Source organism: Mixophyes fleayi, chromosome 6 (assembly GCF_038048845.1).
Source record: "Mixophyes fleayi isolate aMixFle1 chromosome 6, aMixFle1.hap1, whole genome shotgun sequence".
Lineage (NCBI taxonomy): Eukaryota > Metazoa > Chordata > Amphibia > Anura > Limnodynastidae > Mixophyes > Mixophyes fleayi.
In genome coordinates, this window is record NC_134407.1 from 165,027,781 (window position 1) to 165,047,285 (window position 19,505).

At 40.5% G+C, this 19,505-nt stretch overlaps 1 protein-coding gene across 1 annotated transcript in view; it reads left to right on the forward strand.

Annotated features, from left to right (window-relative positions):
- Positions 1-357: 357 nt before the first annotated feature.
- Positions 358-19,505, forward strand: part of CDK12 (cyclin dependent kinase 12) — a 42,617-nt gene continuing 23,469 nt past the window's right edge. The window contains exons 1-10 of the mRNA XM_075177066.1: positions 358-2,474; positions 5,866-6,744; positions 10,457-10,633; positions 11,426-11,565; positions 12,431-12,601; positions 12,686-12,875; positions 12,953-13,009; positions 13,364-13,465; positions 13,635-13,712; positions 15,064-15,180. Coding sequence (XP_075033167.1) covers positions 1,456-2,474; positions 5,866-6,744; positions 10,457-10,633; positions 11,426-11,565; positions 12,431-12,601; positions 12,686-12,875; positions 12,953-13,009; positions 13,364-13,465; positions 13,635-13,712; positions 15,064-15,180 — 2,930 coding nt within the window. The 5' untranslated portion in view covers positions 358-1,455. The remainder of the gene's footprint in view (positions 2,475-5,865; positions 6,745-10,456; positions 10,634-11,425; positions 11,566-12,430; positions 12,602-12,685; positions 12,876-12,952; positions 13,010-13,363; positions 13,466-13,634; positions 13,713-15,063; positions 15,181-19,505) is intronic.

Consider the following 19,505-nt stretch of genomic DNA (forward strand, 5'->3'; position numbering starts at 1 on the left):
AGTCAACTATTTCGTTCTTTTCAAATTCGTTTTTAATGCAGTGTATACAATATATTTACAGTATATGTAGTTCTTTCCATGGTTCAATATCAGTCTAGGTACAAGAAACATTGGATTATATATAAAGAGGAACATTAACAAGTCAATAAAAAAGTAAGATATAAATTGCCCTCTCTGTAATGTAGAACGAAGGAACATATGATCACTGTCTGCTGAAAAAGTTATTCAATAAAGTTTGCTGCTACAGTTAAAAAGAAAGACATAGACAACGGAAGTCCCGGCATACGCTCGCGAGAGTTAGAAGGGCCAGCATGTGGTACTATGGTACGGACAGGATGTTAGTTCTCGCGAGAATTTGCTTTGCGGCGGCCGTAGCAGGGTGAGCATTATGGTCCGAGTCATCGCGACATTTGGCAACTGCAACGAAAGCTCGCGAGATTCCGAGGCCAGGCTGCTGCCTGTGGGAAGAGCGATTCTCGCGAGATTTGGATAAGGTAGACTGGTGCCTGTGGTAACGCCAGGCGGCCGTTTCTCGCGGGGGCAACTTCATTCTTCCCGCCGAAATCCCGCGAGATCCGTCCCCGTAAGAAGCTGTCGGTAACGGGGAAGAGTGGCTCGTTGTGACAGAGCAGACGGACCGCTTGCTGGGCTGAAGTACAGCACCGACAAGGGAGGGGGGAGAGGCCGCACCGTGCTGACAGGCAGGACAGGAGGCCTTCAGTCATACTTCATGAGAGAGATACTCTGATGACTGGTGTTGTGCAGGCAGAGGAGACTGCCCGGTGTTACCTTTCTGAGGAGCCACACGCAGGCGGTGAATGCTTTGTGAGGAGACTCCCATAAAGTGCAAGAGAGAATATCCCACCCTCCACACCACCATTATCCAGCCTGTAAGAGGTTCAGCACCGTATTTGCATTCAAAACAGACTTACCTTCAACAGTGTGTAAATGAAGAGAACTGCGAGGCCCCTGTCATAAGGAGCTTGTCTGGGACTCATGATCCTTCATCTTATTAACGCCCTGAGACTAATCAAAGTTGGGGTTCAGTAACACTGACAGAGTGAAGACTACTTATAACCTCGAAAAGGTGAACTTTTCCACGCCAGTAAACTCAGCAAGAGGACAACAAGGAACTGTTTTGTGGCTGTAATTCTTTTAGCACTGCAATACCAGAAAAGTCATAAAGTTGTGAAGGAGACTTTGTTATATGGAGGGAGGGTAGTTTAGCTGGCCTAATTTTACTCCCAAGTTGGTGGAACACTGCCTCTATGCAAAAGTTAGAGGTCTTGCAATTCTGTGAATGAGGGAAGAAACAGGCTAGTGAGGAAAGAGGGCAGTTGTCTTCTTGTACTCCCTAAAAGTTTGGCTAAGGAAGCTCCTCATATTTTGTGGGGTTCACCCCTCCCCTCTCCTCTCCCTTCCCCTTCCCTTTTTTTTTTCCCCTTCAGAAGAGGAATGCCAAACCCAGCACGACATGGGAACAAGAAGGACAGTGGAGGGTCTGTATCTACTATGCCGCAAAGTAGTGGCAGTAGCAATAATAAAGAACGGCAACGACTTAGTTTTAAACACAAGCGGCACAAGTCCAAACACCTCAAAGATTCTCCAGTTACCCCTGAGCCTATGGCCCCTAGCACACTGAAGCTGGTTGAGTATGATGACATTAGTTCAGACTCTGATACCTTCTCAGATGATGTTCCTTCCAAGCCAGATAAAAGGGAAAATGATGAGCGTAAAGGTTCTGAGAGGAGTGATAAGATTCATAGAGTACGGCATCGCCATCAACACAAGAGAATCAAAGAGGGTACCAAGACTAAACAGTTGGAAAAGGAGCGGAAACCGGAGAAAAGCCAGGATACAATCATGAGCAAGCTACCAACCTCCAAAGACAGGACCTCCAGCATGACTAAGCGGGTGGTTGAGGAACAAGACGAGCATGGACGCAGCTCTAAGAACAGCAACAAGGATATTCGGACATCCAAGATACATAGAGAGAAGACTCGTAGAGAGAGAGAGCTTAAATCTGGGCACAAGGACCGGAGCAAGAGCCACCGTAAAAGGGATTCATCTAAGCGTTATAAAACATCAGACAGTCCTAAGAGGAAAGGACGTAGCCCACGCAGGAAGTATGGAAGCAGCCCTAAGCAGGATGATAGTAACTCTGATGCATCAGGTGGGCAGGACTATGATGGAAGCCCACCACGTTCACATGCCTCAAGTAACTATGCAGAGGCCTACAAAAAAAGTGCGGACAGTCCTAACTACAAAGAGCCCTCTGCCTACCAGAGTAATGCTCGGTCCCCTAGTCCATACAACCGAAGACAGCGTTCAGTAAGTCCCTACAGAAGGAGATCATCTAGCTATGAGAGGGGGAGTGGCTCCTACAGTGGGAGATCGCCAAGCCCTTATGGACGCAGACGGTCCAGTAGTCCTTTTGTGTCCAAGCGCTCAGTGAGTCGGAGTCCTGTGCCCAGGTGATTATTTAATTAATGTTTCATAGTTATGAGTTGTACTTACTAATCCTATTATTATACATATGGTTCTCCAATGTTTTCTGCACAGTTGTATAGAGTAAGTTGTACATGCAGGAATAGTTAGCTTCAAGTATAAGGCATGGATAAAGAGTTGAAATGAGGACCTGGCTTGAAAGGGTTTACAGTCTAAAATAATTTACTTAACTCTTTGGCTAAAGAGGTGAAAAAGCAATCTGCATTCATTGGCAGTGACAATTTTTCTTCTCCCTATTCTGCTTTGATGCCCCTTTGGTTTAAAGGGCAATATCCAGCTTTAATTGTTAAAATAGTACTCCTTTTCAAAAACATTTTGTAATAGAAATCATTGACCTAATTTCTGTTCTTCTCAGGTAGCAGTGAATAACTGTAACAGTCTAAGGCAGGGCAGGACAAATTCCAAAAGCCAATGTCAAATAGTTCTACAACAAAATGTACATTTTAAAGTGTTTTTTTTTTTTTTTTCTTAAAGTCTTTTATCAATTCCTCTATTCTTTCCATTCCAAAATAACTTATTTCACTGCAGGACAGTACCTATACTTATTTTGTACCTGCAGTCCAGCACTTATCACTACAACTGATTCTGATCCCTCTGCATAGCTTCTGGGACCTGGCTGTAAGATCTCATACCTTCAGCATTTGTTTCTCTGCACTCTTCTTCCAGCCATACTGTGCTGTACTGTTTGTTGTCATAGTATAGCACATAACAATCCGATATGACTGTAATGAGCGCTCTAAGTTGCCAGAAATCTGAAATTCCACCAAATGCTGTAAATATAACAACTTACAGCTATTACTCTGAGCTAAACAGACTTTCAGATTACAGACTTCCTGGTCTTCTCCTGTTGGATTTGTTTTACATGTTTCTGAAAAACTATGAGGAGAGAAACCTGTAAGTGGAAATACTGTGGGAAAACACAAGGTACTCAGTTACATAAACTGTACTTGACTATGGATATCTATAGAGCTCTGTCCAGTCTGCAATTTCTCCAAATTTCACTGATCTGGTGGTTCAGTTCTGTGTCAAAGATCTACAATGTTACAATGTGTAATGCTTTCCATGAATGAGACATGTACAAATTTTGTTTGTTTTGCTACAGATGAAATTAGATTTAATCTTTTCTTAAATTCTTGGTGCCTTCATACAGTACAGTGGCTGGTCATTTTGGTGCCGGTCACAAAGTTGCACTGTGTGGGGGTCATTTGAACACTGAAATCCATTTGGTGGAACACTAAACCTATTGTGACGGGAGCAGACTGTTAAAGTGGACTCATCACCTACATACTCTGGAGGCAACCATTTGCATTTTGTTAGCTGAAAATATTCAGTTGGTCAATTCACTAGCTCCCAGCTACATAACTGAGGCTTGAGACACAGATTTAGTAACTTCTGGTGAATATTGGTTTAGACAAATGTTAGATGAAAGGGTACAGTTTTATATATATTTTTATATTGTAGGGTACAGATGTGATTATGGTAGTATGTGCATTCTTTCTGTCAGTGTGTAATTTTGTATGTCCTGTAGAACAGGGGAAAGGTGTTCATTACATGCTTTGTGTTGCAGGCAGATGTCATAAGCCAGTGATTACCTACCAAATTTGACAGGACACGTTTATGTGTCACAAAAAAGTCTATTTGTCATAGTGGAACTATCATATACAATTGGGATGCTTTGAAACCATATCTTAATTGAAAATGAAATTCATGAACACTTGCCTGTGTTAGCTGTAATGTTAGTGTTTATTTTCAGATATCTTATTGTAGTTCTACAGGTGTATACAAAAATCCCAGCAATACATTTTGTAAGTAAAATTTATGCATACACCTGGAGTTCTCATGCTAACTTGTAGACAATTCTAGTTTTCTGTCATAGATTTATTATTCTCTGGATGTCATTCCAAAACCAAAACTCGTAATTAAGGCTTATATTGTGTAGTAAATGTAAATAAACATGTTGTCCTCCACCAACACAAAATATCTGTAAGTGATAAAGATATCTTATGGTGTATGGTGACCCTTATCCAGATTGGTGTATAGATCACTTCTATAAGCAAGAAAGTAAAACCGAAGATCTCCTCCACACGTGATTATACTTACAAGAAATTTTCTTGCTCTGAGCCTTGTGTCATGAGTATTTGGATATCTCGCAATAATAATACTGTTTTCCATAAGGTATATGAACCATTAATAAATGAAAAAAATAGGGAGTATATAGTGTATTAGTCTTTTTTGTTACAACTTTAAAATCAAATGCCCCATAGCACTCACATTATAAAAACATTTATGTATAAACATCCATATAAACAGATTGAACACTTAAACTAGAAGGTCCATATGTTAGAGCTCCAAAGAAAGGAAACGACTGATGGTCCGCCTGGGACAATGATTCCTTTCAAGCAGCAATGATACGTCCTCCAGTGAGGAACTGTACCCCCCCTTCTTTGGGATTTTTGTATATACCTGCAAAATTTTTATAAGTAACTTATATATTTCTAAGCTTTAAAAATGTGCACGTGCTAAAATGTCGGACTTAGAGCATGAATGCAAGAAAGCGTAGAGGAGAGTACTGTCCTATACTACTCCATACACTCTTTATATATTGTGCAGCATACTTTGAATGTACAGTTCTGGGCTAATGGTAGCCTGTTCCTGGCAGGTATATGTCCTTTTAATTGGACTACTGCCAGAAAGTCAAACCTGCCTCAGAAAAGGACATAGTAGCTAAGTTTTAATTGAATATTTACATACAGCCAAGTGTTACTGTAATTTTTTTTTTTCTATTTGTCATAGTTATTACTAAAGTTTTGCTTTGTGTGCCAACGAAAAAAATGAATAACATAGAAGGCATGCCAGAAGATGCTTCGCAACATCATAAATGTTGGGAATCTCTCCCTCAGAAAAAAAAAGCTCTTGAAATGTTTAAATGTTTTACACACAGTGGCTCTTCTGTATAAATGTTTGTACTTGTTGGACGTTTAAATTGTGTGTTCAGTCACAGCAGAGAATGTTCCCAGGAAGGTCATCATGCATATACAGTACCTAGGTAGGTATCTCTGATATGAATCCTGTGCTGTCTGTCACAGGCACTCTGACTGCGCGCTCCCTGTCTCATCAGCTGCTCTCCTGGTAATTGGGCTGGGTCACGTGAAGAAAACCTGCCCATAATGCAAAAATAATGCACTTTGTTCACTTCTGATGTAGAGCATGTTCAACAATGAATGCACTAGTTTGATTTGTTATGGTTTTGGTGCATATTTGCTTTCAGCAATGTTGGTAAATGTCAGTGTGTTTTATCTTGTGATCTGTATTCCTATTTTATGTAGATGTGTTCTGAACTCTTTTCCCCTCTTACAGGAAGTCTGCCAAATCTCGAAGTAGGAGTCCCATGTACTCAAGGAAAACATCATCTTCTCGCAGCAAGAAGCAAAAGTCTCAGTCGCGAAGTCGCCATTCCAGTATTTCACCTGCCCGTTTGCCATTAAACTCCAGCTTGGGTGCTGAACTGAGCCGTAAGAAAAAGGAACGGGCATTGGCTGCTGCAGCAGCTGGTAGAGAGTCTAAGGGCAGTCCGTTAATAAAAAGAGAGCTTGGGGATGGGAGAGGGCTTTCAGTACTGGAAGCAAAAAAGATAACTAAAATGATTAAATCGGATAAATCTGTCTCTGATACAGAGCTGTCAATTGCAGTAAACGTGGACGCAAAGACACTATCTGGTTCCATCAGGGCAGATGAAAGTGAAAAGAAGCCTCTGTTACTAGCCAAGGACACAAAAACATCAGGGTTAAAAGATAATAAGCCTGACCCCATCAAAGAGGAGGTATTAACGCCAAATGAGGGAGTGACTGACGTAGAAAAGGAAAAAGATATACCTCCCCCTCTTCCTCCTCTGAGGTCTCCTCAGCCCCCTTTGCCCACTTGCTCCCCTCCTCTTCCAACTCCTCCACTACCGCCTCTCCCTCCTTCACCAGCTGCTCCTCTACAGCCCCCACCACCTCTCCCACCACCACCCACATTGATATTTTTGCCCCTCCCTACCACTGTGGCTGACTCCTTGACTTCCTACAGCCACACACGGGCATCTGCCATATCTACTCAGGCAAACTCCGTAACGCCGGCAATCTCCCCTGCCAAGACCCAGCCTTCTGTTACCCTCACTGTTCCACATATGAAAACATCTACTCTTCCTCTATTGCCGCTTCCACCATTACTACCAGGAGAAGATGACATGGAGAGGTGAGTTCAAGACTGAAAAAAAACAATACAATTAACGCTGTCTTTTGGATATATGTTGCTTTTGTTGTCAACCTCCTAGGCGACAATAACACTTTGTCAATGAGTTGTCTGTGTTTACACTTGGAATAACACAAAATGACAGATATTGGCTACTAAATGCTGTAAATGAGATTAATTTTTACTTTAAGAGATATATATATATATATATATATAGATATGTGTGTGTGTGTAAACAAAAAAATAAATGCACGCGCACTCGATGGGTTAAAATTCCTTGAACAACTCTAAGCAGAGCTTTACATTGTACATGTCTGATGATCAATATCCTCAGCAAATATACCCAGTTGGAACGAAAAAATTACATCCAGTTGATGAGTCTCCGTTGGCAATAAAAAAAAAAAAGTATTCATTTTATAAGGTAGAAGCTTTTTAAACATGGACAAACTTGGGGAAATCAGTTACATTATTGAAGGTGAGCATATTGCCATCACAGATAGTTTGAGTAGCCATGGATGTGATTGATTCTTGAAAAGAGGTCTTCTCATTTGGGGAGAACATGGGCATACTTAGATTTATTACATAGATTCAGCAATGATATCCAAGTTTCTTAATAAACTAGGCTTTTGTATTTAGAACAGTAGATTAGCCTTAGCAGGTTATATAACACATTATAAATAAGTTGGCCAAGCAGTATTCATTTGTAGCATCTTTCCTGAATAAACTTTTTCTCCTGTTCATCAACGTTTGCGGAAATATTTGCATCTATTTGCTTATATTTTGTGAAAAACATTCATGGGAAGTAATAACTGCATATGGTAACTTATTTAAGCTTTTTGGGGTTTGTTTTTAATGTTTGTTGCCAGCAATTGGCTTCCTCAATAATCAATTGGCAGAGTTTTAACTGCTGTCCTCTGCTGCAAGTTCGGTAACTTGGAACGAAGATTCAATTAGCTGCAAGCTTCTGTGCACATTTACTGCAATTACGGTACAGAAAACATTACTAATTTGTGCAAAATGAGCAGAGATTATGGCCTGAAACATCCTTCATAGTCACATTTTGCAAGGGTTCCTATGGGACCTTGTGGCTATATGAATCTCACATTTACTGTACTTTCATGGATGAGTTAGTGCTTCTAAATCTTTCATATATATATATATATATATATATATATATATATATATATATATATATATATATATATATATATATATATATATAATAATTTACTACAGTTTTTTTGATTCTGCTGAACAGACAAAAAGCTTATATCCTAAAGCATAGCCTGTCAAGTATTGCCTTTCAACCTTGACACTCCACTAACACTTCAGTACAGTTTACTTGATTTTTTGTGGTCGGTTTAAAGGACATGTCCACTAGTTTAGTCCCACAAAAAACTGTTTTTCTATGCTCTTTCCTGGAATAATTGACCATAGATAAACTGACTTTTATTCATCTTGAACAAGCCAAAAAATTATATTAAGTTTAAACACAGGCTATTTCAGGCATGTACACAGTACTTTTATATTGTAATGTAAAATAGGGACTTTAATTGATCATTACATTTTCGGGATCTAATGCAGTAATTCACAACCAGTGTGTTGTATACATATATGCCATTACCATCAGTTTCAATGTCAGAAGTTTATAGTTTAAACATATGTGATTTTAAGAAGTGTTAGGCGTGCAAGCTACAGTTGAACTGTTTTTGAAACCTGTTGCACAATCAGCGTAAATGTTGTTGTTGATCATTTGTTTCATCTATTAGTCTATAAAATTGTGTTTCATTATATATTACCCTCTTTATGTCATATTCATTACTGCTATGCATGTTTTGCCCTGTATGTTAAGCTGGGGTTATAAAGAGGAATCATATTTTAATAGAAGGTATTTGAATGTGTATAGTACCAGGAGTAGTATCTTCTATTTTTTATATTTTATATTTTTCTGTTGAACTCCTCCCCATCCTAATTTTAATTCTTCTGGCAGGCTACACTTTAAAAGTTGTGCTCATCTCGCCAATTTTAAAGAAGCCATCTCTTGTTCCATCCTCTGTCCATCTACCACCGTATTTCTCTCCTCCCCTTTGCCTTCAAACTAGATGAGCGATTAGTGTACAAACACCTGTCTCACTTTCTCTCCTCTCATTCCATTCTTAACTCTCTGCAATCAGACTTCTGTACCCAACATTCCACTGAAACTGCTCTCACAAAAGTGATCACTGATCTACTTACTGCAAAGTCTGATAGTCATTTCTCCATACTCATTCTTCTGGACCTTTCTACAACTTTTGATACTGTTTATCACATTCTTCTACTACACACCTTTCACTCAGTTTGCCTTCATGACTCCTTTCTTTCCTGGTTCACTTCTTACCTATCAGGCACATCCTCTCTTCTACTCCCACTATCTGTTGGGGTCCCACAGGACTCTTTTTTTTTTTTTTTTTGGCCCTTTTATCATTGTACACCTCTTTTGGAGCACTAATTCGCTTATTTGGCATCCAGTACCACCTTTATGCTGATGACATCCAAATCTACATCTCTTCCCTCTGACCTCTCCCCTTCTATGCTATCTCGTATAACAGTCTTTCTGCTATCTCCACATGGATGTCCAAATGCTACCTAAAGCTCAACATATCCAAAACATAGCAATTCTCCCTCACTGTCAATAACACCACAATTTCCTCAGTCTCCCAAGCTCCCTGCTTTGGTGTCACACTTGACTCTGCCCTCTGCTTAATTCTTCACATCCAGACTCTTTCTCAGTCTTGTCGACTCCACCTTATAAACCATTGCCTGAATATGCCCTTTTCTTACTCAACATGCTACCAAAACTCTTATCCATTCTCTCATCTCCTGTCTTGAGAAATGCAACCCCCTGCTATCTGGCATTCCGAACACCCATATATCCACACTTCAATCCATCCTAAATCTGCCTCAAGACTGATCTTCCTCCCTCACCGCTCCATATCTGCTGCACCACATTGCGAATCCTTACACTGGCTCCCTGTGTCCTCCAGAATCCAATTCAAATTAATCCTCCTTGCCTACAAAGTCCTCAACACAACCCCTTCATACATCTCAAATCTCATATCAAAGTACTCTCCCTCCTGTCCTCTTATATCTACCTCTGACCTGTGCTTTGTCTCTTCTCTGGTGACCACCTCTCACTTGCACCTACAAGACTTTTCCCATGTTGCTCCCCCCCTTATGGAATTTCCCTACTACACCCAATTAAGCTTTCCCACAGCCGTCAAATCTTGTAGACGTTCTCTAAAAATCCATTTTTTTTATTTACAGCTTACCTTGTCCCTGTTGATATTATTCATACTAATGCACCCTCAAAGCTATCCAAATCTCCACTCTAAGACACTCCTCTTGTTTCAGCTGTATCCTCTTCTACTTAGAGTATAAGCTCTCTAATGGAGCAGGGTCCTCCATACCTTTCCTTTTAAGTCTGCCTTGTATGTCATGTTTTCCCTACTGTACGGTACAGCGGAGCACTGAGAAGCCTTACAAATCTACGATAATAGTAATACACAACGGGTCTCACACTGGGTGTACTGAATTCAACTTGAGCCTACTATTATATGCAGTGTGTGTGTGTATATATATATATATATATATATATATATATATATCTCCTGCAGACATTTTTTTTGTAACAATGTCATGATCAGCTCTCTTTTATGAAATTCTTCATTTTTCACAGTCCCATGGAGATTATACCTCCCAAGCCAGTCAGGAAGAATAAGGAGCATAGACCCCGACACCTCCTAACAGATCTCCCGTTGCCACCTGAGCTGCCAGGTGGGGATCCTTCTCCTCCAGAATCTCCAGAGCCAAAGGTGGCAACACCCCCACAACAACCCATAAGGAAAAGACCAAAGTAAGCTTGTACACTTCCATCAAACTATTATTTTGTCTGGTATCTGTAGTTTTTGTTGTAGTACACATCTAGTTTCCTTGGGGCAAGGTGAATAGGTTAAAATAAAGTAGATCTGCTGTCCACCAAAGCGGATAATAATTTATCTTATGAAATACATATAGCCATTCATTCTTACATACTTTATAGTTTTAATTGCAGTATATTTACAATTTGATGAAAGTAATTGCTAATCCTGTTCTCCTCTAAATTTGGGAAAAGGTCTTGTGGATGCAGCCGTATGTCCCTTGGGGTTGCCTTAAAAACCCCCACATATAACTGGAATTTCTTTGATAGGGAGAGGGTGCAATAGGAAAGGATAGAGGCTTGGAAAGTGTTTCTCAATCCAGTGTCAAAATTTCAAATACGATGGAATGTGTGTGTGTGTGTGTGTATATGTATGTAGAGATATATAGATAGATATATTAATTTGTTTTTACATACATACACAGATTCCATCCTATTTGAAATGTTGGCACTGCACTGGATTGATAAACTTTCCCAACCTCTATCCTTTTTCTATTGCGCCCTCTCCCTATCAAAGAAATTCCAGTTATATTTGCTATTTGACCTTGAAGGCTTGAGTTGGGTATCATTAAACAATGAACAGTGGTTTTAGCTACAAGTTGTTAAAAATGAACCCTGAGTTAGATTAAAAAAGAGTTCCTTGCAGATGTTTTTCCTCTATGGACTTTTCCAGTCCGATGTGTTCTTTCACAGCGATGACTGTCATATGTTCTGTCTTGTGTGTCTCAGAATATGCTGTCCCCGTTATGGCGAAAGGAAGCAAAAAGAAATTGACTGGGGTAAACGCTGTGTGGACAAATTTGATATTATTGGTATCATCGGAGAAGGAACCTATGGACAGGTGTACAAAGCCAAGGACAAGGATACTGGTATGACACCTTGTAGCATTTCTACACACTTTTTTTTTTTAACTTTTTTGTGTTATTACTCATGCCAGAAATAGGTAAGATGTTAATATTTACTAAAGACACTTAATGGTGCTTAAATAACATTGTGCAAATATGCTCTGTAAACCAACTAAAAGTAAAGCTGCTGTCTTTCTAGTACAGCTTGGAAAATGTAAATAATGTTTTATCAATGAAATGCACCACCGTGTTGAAACTTTTTTTTCCTGTTGTTTATTGGTCTTGGTTGTGATTTAATGGTGGCACCTCCCTGTAATATTCAGATTGGAAGATCTTTTTTAACAATAATTCACTTAATAAAGGAGTGGATAATTTTGAATATCTTAGAAGACCTGGTACAGTGGCATTTTTATTTAAAAAAAACCCAAAAAAAACAAGAAAAACAAAGGGTAAATCTGCATCAGATTGGTTGCTATTTATTACAGCGCATTGTTAATGTAGAGAAAAAAAAACGTAAGAAATCTGTTAATGGGGACTACCTCAGTGGCCGGCTCGTGGGCTGTGGCTATTTTAGGCTTCGGTTTTGGCCTACCCACAAAGGATCTTAAATAGACACAGTCCCCACTAAATTGGTATGAACACCCCAGCCTCTGGACAACCCTAGTGGTTGGGGTTCCCTTGCTAATACAGACTGTTGATAACCGCACAGTGCTGCCTCCAACACTAGGCTACATTGAATCTATACTACTTTAATCTTTGTTATAGATAACTTTAATTTATTGGAGAGCAACATGCCCTTCTATAACCTTTACTAATTACATTATTAGAGGTTATTACATCTGGCACTACTACCCAGAGTGTAACACCATATGTAATATTACTGTTTTAGGAGAACTTGTGGCCTTAAAGAAAGTGCGTCTAGATAATGAGAAAGAGGGCTTTCCGATCACTGCAATACGAGAGATTAAAATTCTTCGGCAGCTCATACACCGTAGTGTGGTCAACATGAAGGAGATTGTCACTGACAAACAGGATGCCCTGGACTTCAAGAAAGACAAAGGTGATTGTAGAAACTACACTTCAGTCATGTGCTTAATTTGTCTTTTACCAGTTTATTGTATCTTTGTTTATTCCTGTACCTTAGGTGCCTTTTACTTGGTGTTTGAATACATGGACCATGACCTGATGGGGCTTCTAGAGTCTGGTTTGGTGCAGTTTTCAGAAGACCATATAAAATCCTTTATGAAACAGTTAATGGAAGGACTTGACTACTGTCACAAGAAGAATTTCCTGCATAGAGACATAAAGTGCTCTAATATTTTATTAAACAACAGGTAACAAAAAGGAGCTCTGTACTTCTTGATAGCCACTGCATTGAGAACTAAAAATTCATACTGTGTTCTCCTTGCAGTGGGCAGATCAAGCTGGCGGATTTTGGACTGGCACGGTTATATAACTCGGAAGAAAGGTGAGTAGTTTCCTTTGCTTATCTAATTACACTTTTGTTGATGTGAAGACCTATAAAATCCATACGTTTTACATAACTAAAGGCAATATTTAACTTGCCATTTGCTCCAGAAAGTAGAAATTTCTCACTAGGTCTGTAGTTGTCAGGCAGCTGTGCACAAGTTTCAACTAATGCTATTCCCAACTAGCTAGTGATGAGGGTCAAGTTTCTCAGCAACAGCTTGAGTTCAGCGCATGTGCTGTACCTATTACGTTCTCTGACAATATACTGACATTTTATAGTAGTAGTATTTAAGCATATGTTAATGGGGAATGTGCTGACTTTACTCTGTGTAATGTCTTCTCTTCTTTGCAGCCGCCCATACACAAATAAAGTGATAACACTGTGGTATCGACCTCCAGAGCTGCTTCTAGGAGAGGAAAGATATACCCCTGCCATAGATGTGTGGAGTTGTGGGTAAGATTTAAAAGTTGGGGTTTTGCTTCAAGGATGGTTATAGATCCTCATGTTGTAGTCTTTTGTTTTGTCCATAGAAAACGTCACATCTCTTATGTGAAGGTTGGCAGACAGTTACTTTACGTGTAGATAACCCTTTATGCCACAATTCCTGTTTGTTTCTTTTCAGCTGTATCTTGGGTGAACTCTTCACAAAGAAGCCAATATTCCAGGCCAATCAAGAGCTGGCTCAGCTGGAACTGATCAGGTAATATTCTTGCACTCTACATTAGAAATGTGCAGTATTGTTGAGCAAGGAAAACACAGCTCTGAAGAGATTACAAACCCCAACTTGTACACACACTTATTCAGGAGAAAGGACCATGTTCTTTGTAAATCCCAAATATATCCTATAACAAAATAGAGACCTAAGCAATGGAGTTTCAGCGCAGGCTTATATTCTCTTCATTCACAGGAACATGATTCCGGGAAATGGGCCCATTCTAATCCTAAAAGTCCATGCATGTGCCTCTTTATTTTGTTAAATCAAGTAATTGGTGCACTGATTAAAACTGTCCCTCTGAGGAGGTGCTCCAACCAGTTTTTCTGTTTGCTTTAATGCCTTATATGCGTCAATATGTTTTATATAGATATAGATATAGATATAGATATATATAGATAGAGAGAGACTGTTCTAGCGCAGATTGATTCGTTCTGTGTGATTATCATATATAGTTATGTTTTGAAGAACCATATTGTTCTATGTAAATACCCACCCTCCCCTTAGATTGTACGCTCCTCCGAGCAGGGCCTCCTCTCCTCCTGTTCTCCACCACCTTAACTCTGCTCTCCAGCTCCTTGTCTCCTCCGTGAGGTCCTCCTGCCCTTCTACCCCTCTAGCTACCCCGCTGGGGGCTCTCACCTCTCATCTAGCTGTACATTGAGCTTCCGAGTTACTGTGCTTTCTTGTTAACTGTACCGTGCTGTCTCACCCTGTATCGTGTTTCTGTCTGTCCCTGTACGGCGCTACGGATACCTAGTGGCGCCTTATAAATAAAAATTAATGATAATAATGTAGGTGTACGTCAATATAGGAGTGTAGGCTTATTGTAACAAAGCCCAGGGCCCAGTACCAGGAGCCTAGAGAAAGCAATTTTGAAATAAAATAAAAAAAAAATTGTGTGCAGTGTAATATATATATATATATATATTTTATTTTTTTCTCTATTTTTAGTCGTGATGCTATGCATGTTTTTCATATACCAGCATTATACTGATCGACCATTAAATGGCTGCTGGAAGTATATATTATACTGTCCAAATGACCATATTATTATACATAGCCTGTGCTAACACAGAATCCGTCCTTTCCACGCATATTATTGCATCAGTCTGTGCCCACATTTCACCATTTAGTTTCCAAAAAAAAAGTGGATGCGTCAACCTGTACCCTGATTAAACTGGTTTGTCAAAGCAAGGGCTAGGCTGCCCTCATTAGTCTAATGAGGCTGTGTCATTATTTGTCTAAAGGAAGAACAGAAATGTATTTAGTATATCATGTAATCAGCACATGTGGTGGTTTATTTACCTATATTTTCTTTTTATGTATTTTTCTTCAGTCGTCTCTGTGGAAGTCCTTGTCCAGCTGTTTGGCCAGATGTCATCAAATTACCATATTTTAACACCATGAAGCCGAAGAAGCAGTACAGACGTCGGTTAAGGGAGGAGTTTTCCTTGTGAGTCTAGTTATGTGTTGGAAAAGTCACATTTTGCTCTGATTCGGTTTTTAGAAACTAGCTTTAAAATGCTACAGTTTGTTTTCTGCAGCAGTGGGTCATCAGATAAGTGGATAATTTCTGAAAAGCTCCTATCAATGTAGACATATATATGTAAAAACAAGAGATATTAACTTTTTGCAATTAAATTTCAGCTACAAATCTGAAATAGCCGCTGTGAGATCATAGCTATCCCTAAAAATTCTTGTAATTTTGCCTTCATAATCTGGCATGTTTTATGCCTAAATCAGTATTCCACATGCCAAGCTGTACATTGATTATATAACCGTTAATGTTAAATGGATCCTACAGCTTCAGTGGCAAGGAAATTAGTTGTATAGATCTAATCCTGTCTAGAATTAAAACATTTAATTTGCTTTTTATTTTATTAAACCTATTTTATTTTCATGTTATGGGGGAAACTGAACCACAGGCTATAGGCACTGTCTAGGACTCCGGCACTTTTTAAATTATTTACAGTGCTTTGCTCCTCCCTCTATGCTCCCATCTTGTAGGAACTCTATATTTTGTTTTTTGCTTGCCAGGCCACATAGGCAATCTGTTTTTGTTCAGTTTTTGTTTTGTCTTTACACCATCAGCTTTAACTTTTGAATAGCCCACTGCAGCCATTTATATTTACCTCTTCAGTGGTCACTCGGAGCAGTTCAGCACTCAGGAGGCGAGATCAGGTGGGGACCCACATAGGAAGGAACCAGCTATTAGAGGGCTGTCCTTCCTGGGATGATGGCTGGTATTTGCTGGGTTGTGGGTTAAGGTGCAGCTCTCTGGTGCCTCTTCCTTGGCTGACTTCCGTAATTTTGCTGTGGCCCAGCCAAAAGAAGCAAACTTGGCAGCACCCAGTGTTTCCAGTGACCCCATATGGGTGGAAGATTTTCATACTTGCGTTAAGTCTTTCTCTTTGAGTCCAATGACTAATACTGGAGGCCAACCCTTTTACATTCTTGTTCTCCTTATTTTATATGGTCTAGAAATACACCTGGGACTTGAGTTACATTTAATAAATAAAAAATGGAAAAGCATTTTTTTTTAATGACTCATCTGCTTTTCCCCTTTATAAGGGAGCAAAAACAAAACTTTTTCAATATGAGATCAAAATAAATACCTGTATCTCAGAACTGTCATGCACTTTAGGTTTAGAAAATTATAAAGCAATGCTGAAAGAAGCCAGCGCAGTGCAAAACCTTAAAAAGTTGTCATAGGCATCAACCACTTCTAGTCCTGAAATGGGTTAATCAGAAAGTGCTAGCATTGTCTTCAGCACTGGATAGTTCATTCTCCCTTAATGGATATCTAAAATTGAAAAACTAATAACTTTATTAGAGCACTATTGTATTTAATATCTCTTATCCCTTTGGAATATTAATCATATTGCTATAAACCCGCGGCACAACTGGCTTTAGTGTAGTGCAAACTTTCTGTTTGAGATATTGAACAATGAAAATGGGGGAAAAAATAGATGTGCTCCAAAAAACCTGCTGTTAAATTTTCTGTAAAAATTCCTTTAAGGTCTTGTAATAGTAACTTGTGTTTAAAGGCTTTATTCTTTCATTTAAGATTATTATGTGTTATAATTTTCTCTGTCTTCCTTTGGGGGACATTGGGGTGAACTGGCACTTTAAACGTCTGTTTAACTAAGCCCTAGCTCCTCCCCCTCTATACCCCACCTTCTGTCCAGCCTCCGTTTAGTTTAAGTGCCCGGCGAACGGGCTGTGTCTGGGCTGCTCAGCAGCCCTCTTCTGTTATTTTTATTTATTTTACTGCAGTATGTAGTGCGCGGCTCTGCGCTGTATCGAGGGGTGGAATCAGAGGTGCTGTGTGAGGTGCCTCTGTTGCCAGCCTCCCTCTCCCAACATTTTCATGCCCTCCTAGGACCCGGGCACAGTCGACGCAGGCTGTGTCTGTCGTCCTGATCTGACAGCTAGATAAGACTGCAGACACTGCCTGAGGAGGGATGGCAGCAGGTAAGTGAAACCCTCTCCCAGAACAGTTCTGGGAGAGGGAGGTAGAAAATCGCAGTTTGTCCCTGAGCAGGCTGCTTCTTACATAGAAGCAGTCATTTTATTTAAAAAAAAAAAAGATTCTATTTTTAGCTCAGGAGACTGGGTCAGGCTAGGGTCACTAAGATAGTGAGCCCTGCTAGGCACTGGATTGGTTGAGGGGGTTATCCTGTTGAATACTTGCCAATTCAGTGCTGGGCCCTGGGGGAGTAGTGTTTCTTCTATTACACTTCCTCCATGGTGGTCTCTCACTATTTTGTGTGCAGACACCAAATAGACAGCCATTTTATAGCTCCAGCTTCTTCCCTTTTCTGCTTTTCTGTCCCGAGTCCTGATAAGGTAAAAGGTTTGGGGGTTGTTATTTTCAAAAGTTTGTTATTTTTACTCTGTGGGGCTTTATTGGCTCTATTGCAGGCTCACTTTCTGTTCAGTTTTGTGTTCTGCTTGTTGTTTATATTGTGTTTTGTTACACTGTTTTGTTTGTGCTTTGTCCCATCTGTTAACATGTCAGAAGGGGAAAAACCATGCGTGGTAAAGCTGTTACATCAATGTTGTGTTTCACCTGGGCTGTCTGTCACGTTAAGTTATCATCATGTCAGTCAGGTGCGCAGGCTCTGTGCGCATCCTGCCGGCTTTCAGAGAGCATACCGTGTAAAACAGCAGCTGCTGCTTTACATATGGCAACACATGCCTGGGTTCAGTCTCTCTCCCATACGGTGGCTGAACTTGCTCAGTTGGTGCTGTTACAGGCTGTGGTCGCTCCATCTTCTGATTCTGCTTGCACTGTAGCAACTGACATGGGTTCCAGTTCGCTAAGTCAAGGTTTGACTGTTTCTCCCTGGCGGAGTCTGTACAGCCTGCTTGGGTACAGGGAATTGCATCCTCTGTACAGGGTTTGGTTTAGGGTTCTTCCTCTGTAGAGAGGGTGTTAAAATCTGAGGCACCGTCTTCCTCACGTTAGCGTAGGAGGATGGCGCCACAACTTCAGCAAAATAAGCCAGATTTTGACTGTAGTTCCCAGAATGAACGTAATTTAGCGTTGAATTCTGACATGGATGCTCCTTCGGTGGTGGAGGAGATTCATTCGGTTCGCCAGAGTGTGGAGGAATTAATACAAGCTGTGTGTCAGGTACTTCACTTTCCTAAGTAAGAGGTTCCTCATGTTGCACAAGCTCTTCTTTTTGCACGGGAAAAGAAAAAAAAATATAGATTTCTTTTTCCTGGCTTCTTCCCTATTGGAAGATTTGTTGTCAGAGCCTTTGGACTTCCCCAGATAGCAAGTTCCAAGTATTTCGGTGACTGCAGTCGGTTTATCCTTTTCCTCCTGAAGTTTTTGCTAAATGGTGGACGCTTCCACGTGTGGATGCTGCAGTTACAAGGTTAGCCAAGATAACTACTATTCCTTTTCCTAAAATAGCCACTCTTAAGGATGGTACAGACCATTAGATTAAGGCCGTCCTTAAGTTCATTTTCGTGGCAGCATGTGCCTCTTTCAGGCCTGTTTTGGCAACTGCGTGGGTTAACAAAGCTGTAGAACGCTGGTCAAAACACCGGTTTCAAGGTTTGTTGGCAGGCAGGCCTTCCTCTTCCATTAGTGGAGCAAAGTCAGAGGGCGATAGATGATTTCCGAGAAGAGGGAGCTACATACGCGGGACTGATTGGTGCACGTATTTCTGCCTCTGCAGTTTCAGCTCGTCGTACTCTCTGCCTTAAGTCCTGGAAGGCTGATGGGGAGTCTGAAAAGGTTCTTGACACCATACCTTTTTCTGTGGGTCTTTTGTTTTGGACCTCAGCTTGACTCCATTATCAGTCAAGCTACAGGTGGAAAGGGCACTTTTCTCCCGGTTAATGCTCCCAAACAAAGATTATCCAAATTCCAGTCCTCAGGAAGGTTTCGGGGTTAACATTCCTCAGGCCAATCTTCTATAAGCCAGTCATCCGACCCTAGGGGTGGTTTGCTGCGAGGGTCCCAGGCCTAGTCTGCTCGACGTCCAGCAGGGAAACCTGCAAACAAGCAGTCCACGTGACGGACATTTTGCTCCTCCGCTGTCGCCAATGGTGTGAGATCGTCTTTTCTTGTTCCAGAATCAGTGGTTGCAGTCTACCACCGATGTCTGGGCTTGAGTATTGAGGATAAAAGATCGATCTGCTCGGTCTCCCAGACAGTTCTTTGCCATAGGGCTTCCCACTTGTCCACGAAAGCGACTGGTTTTACGAGAAATGATTCTATCCCTTCTTTATTCCGGAGTGATTATTTCGGTGCCAGAT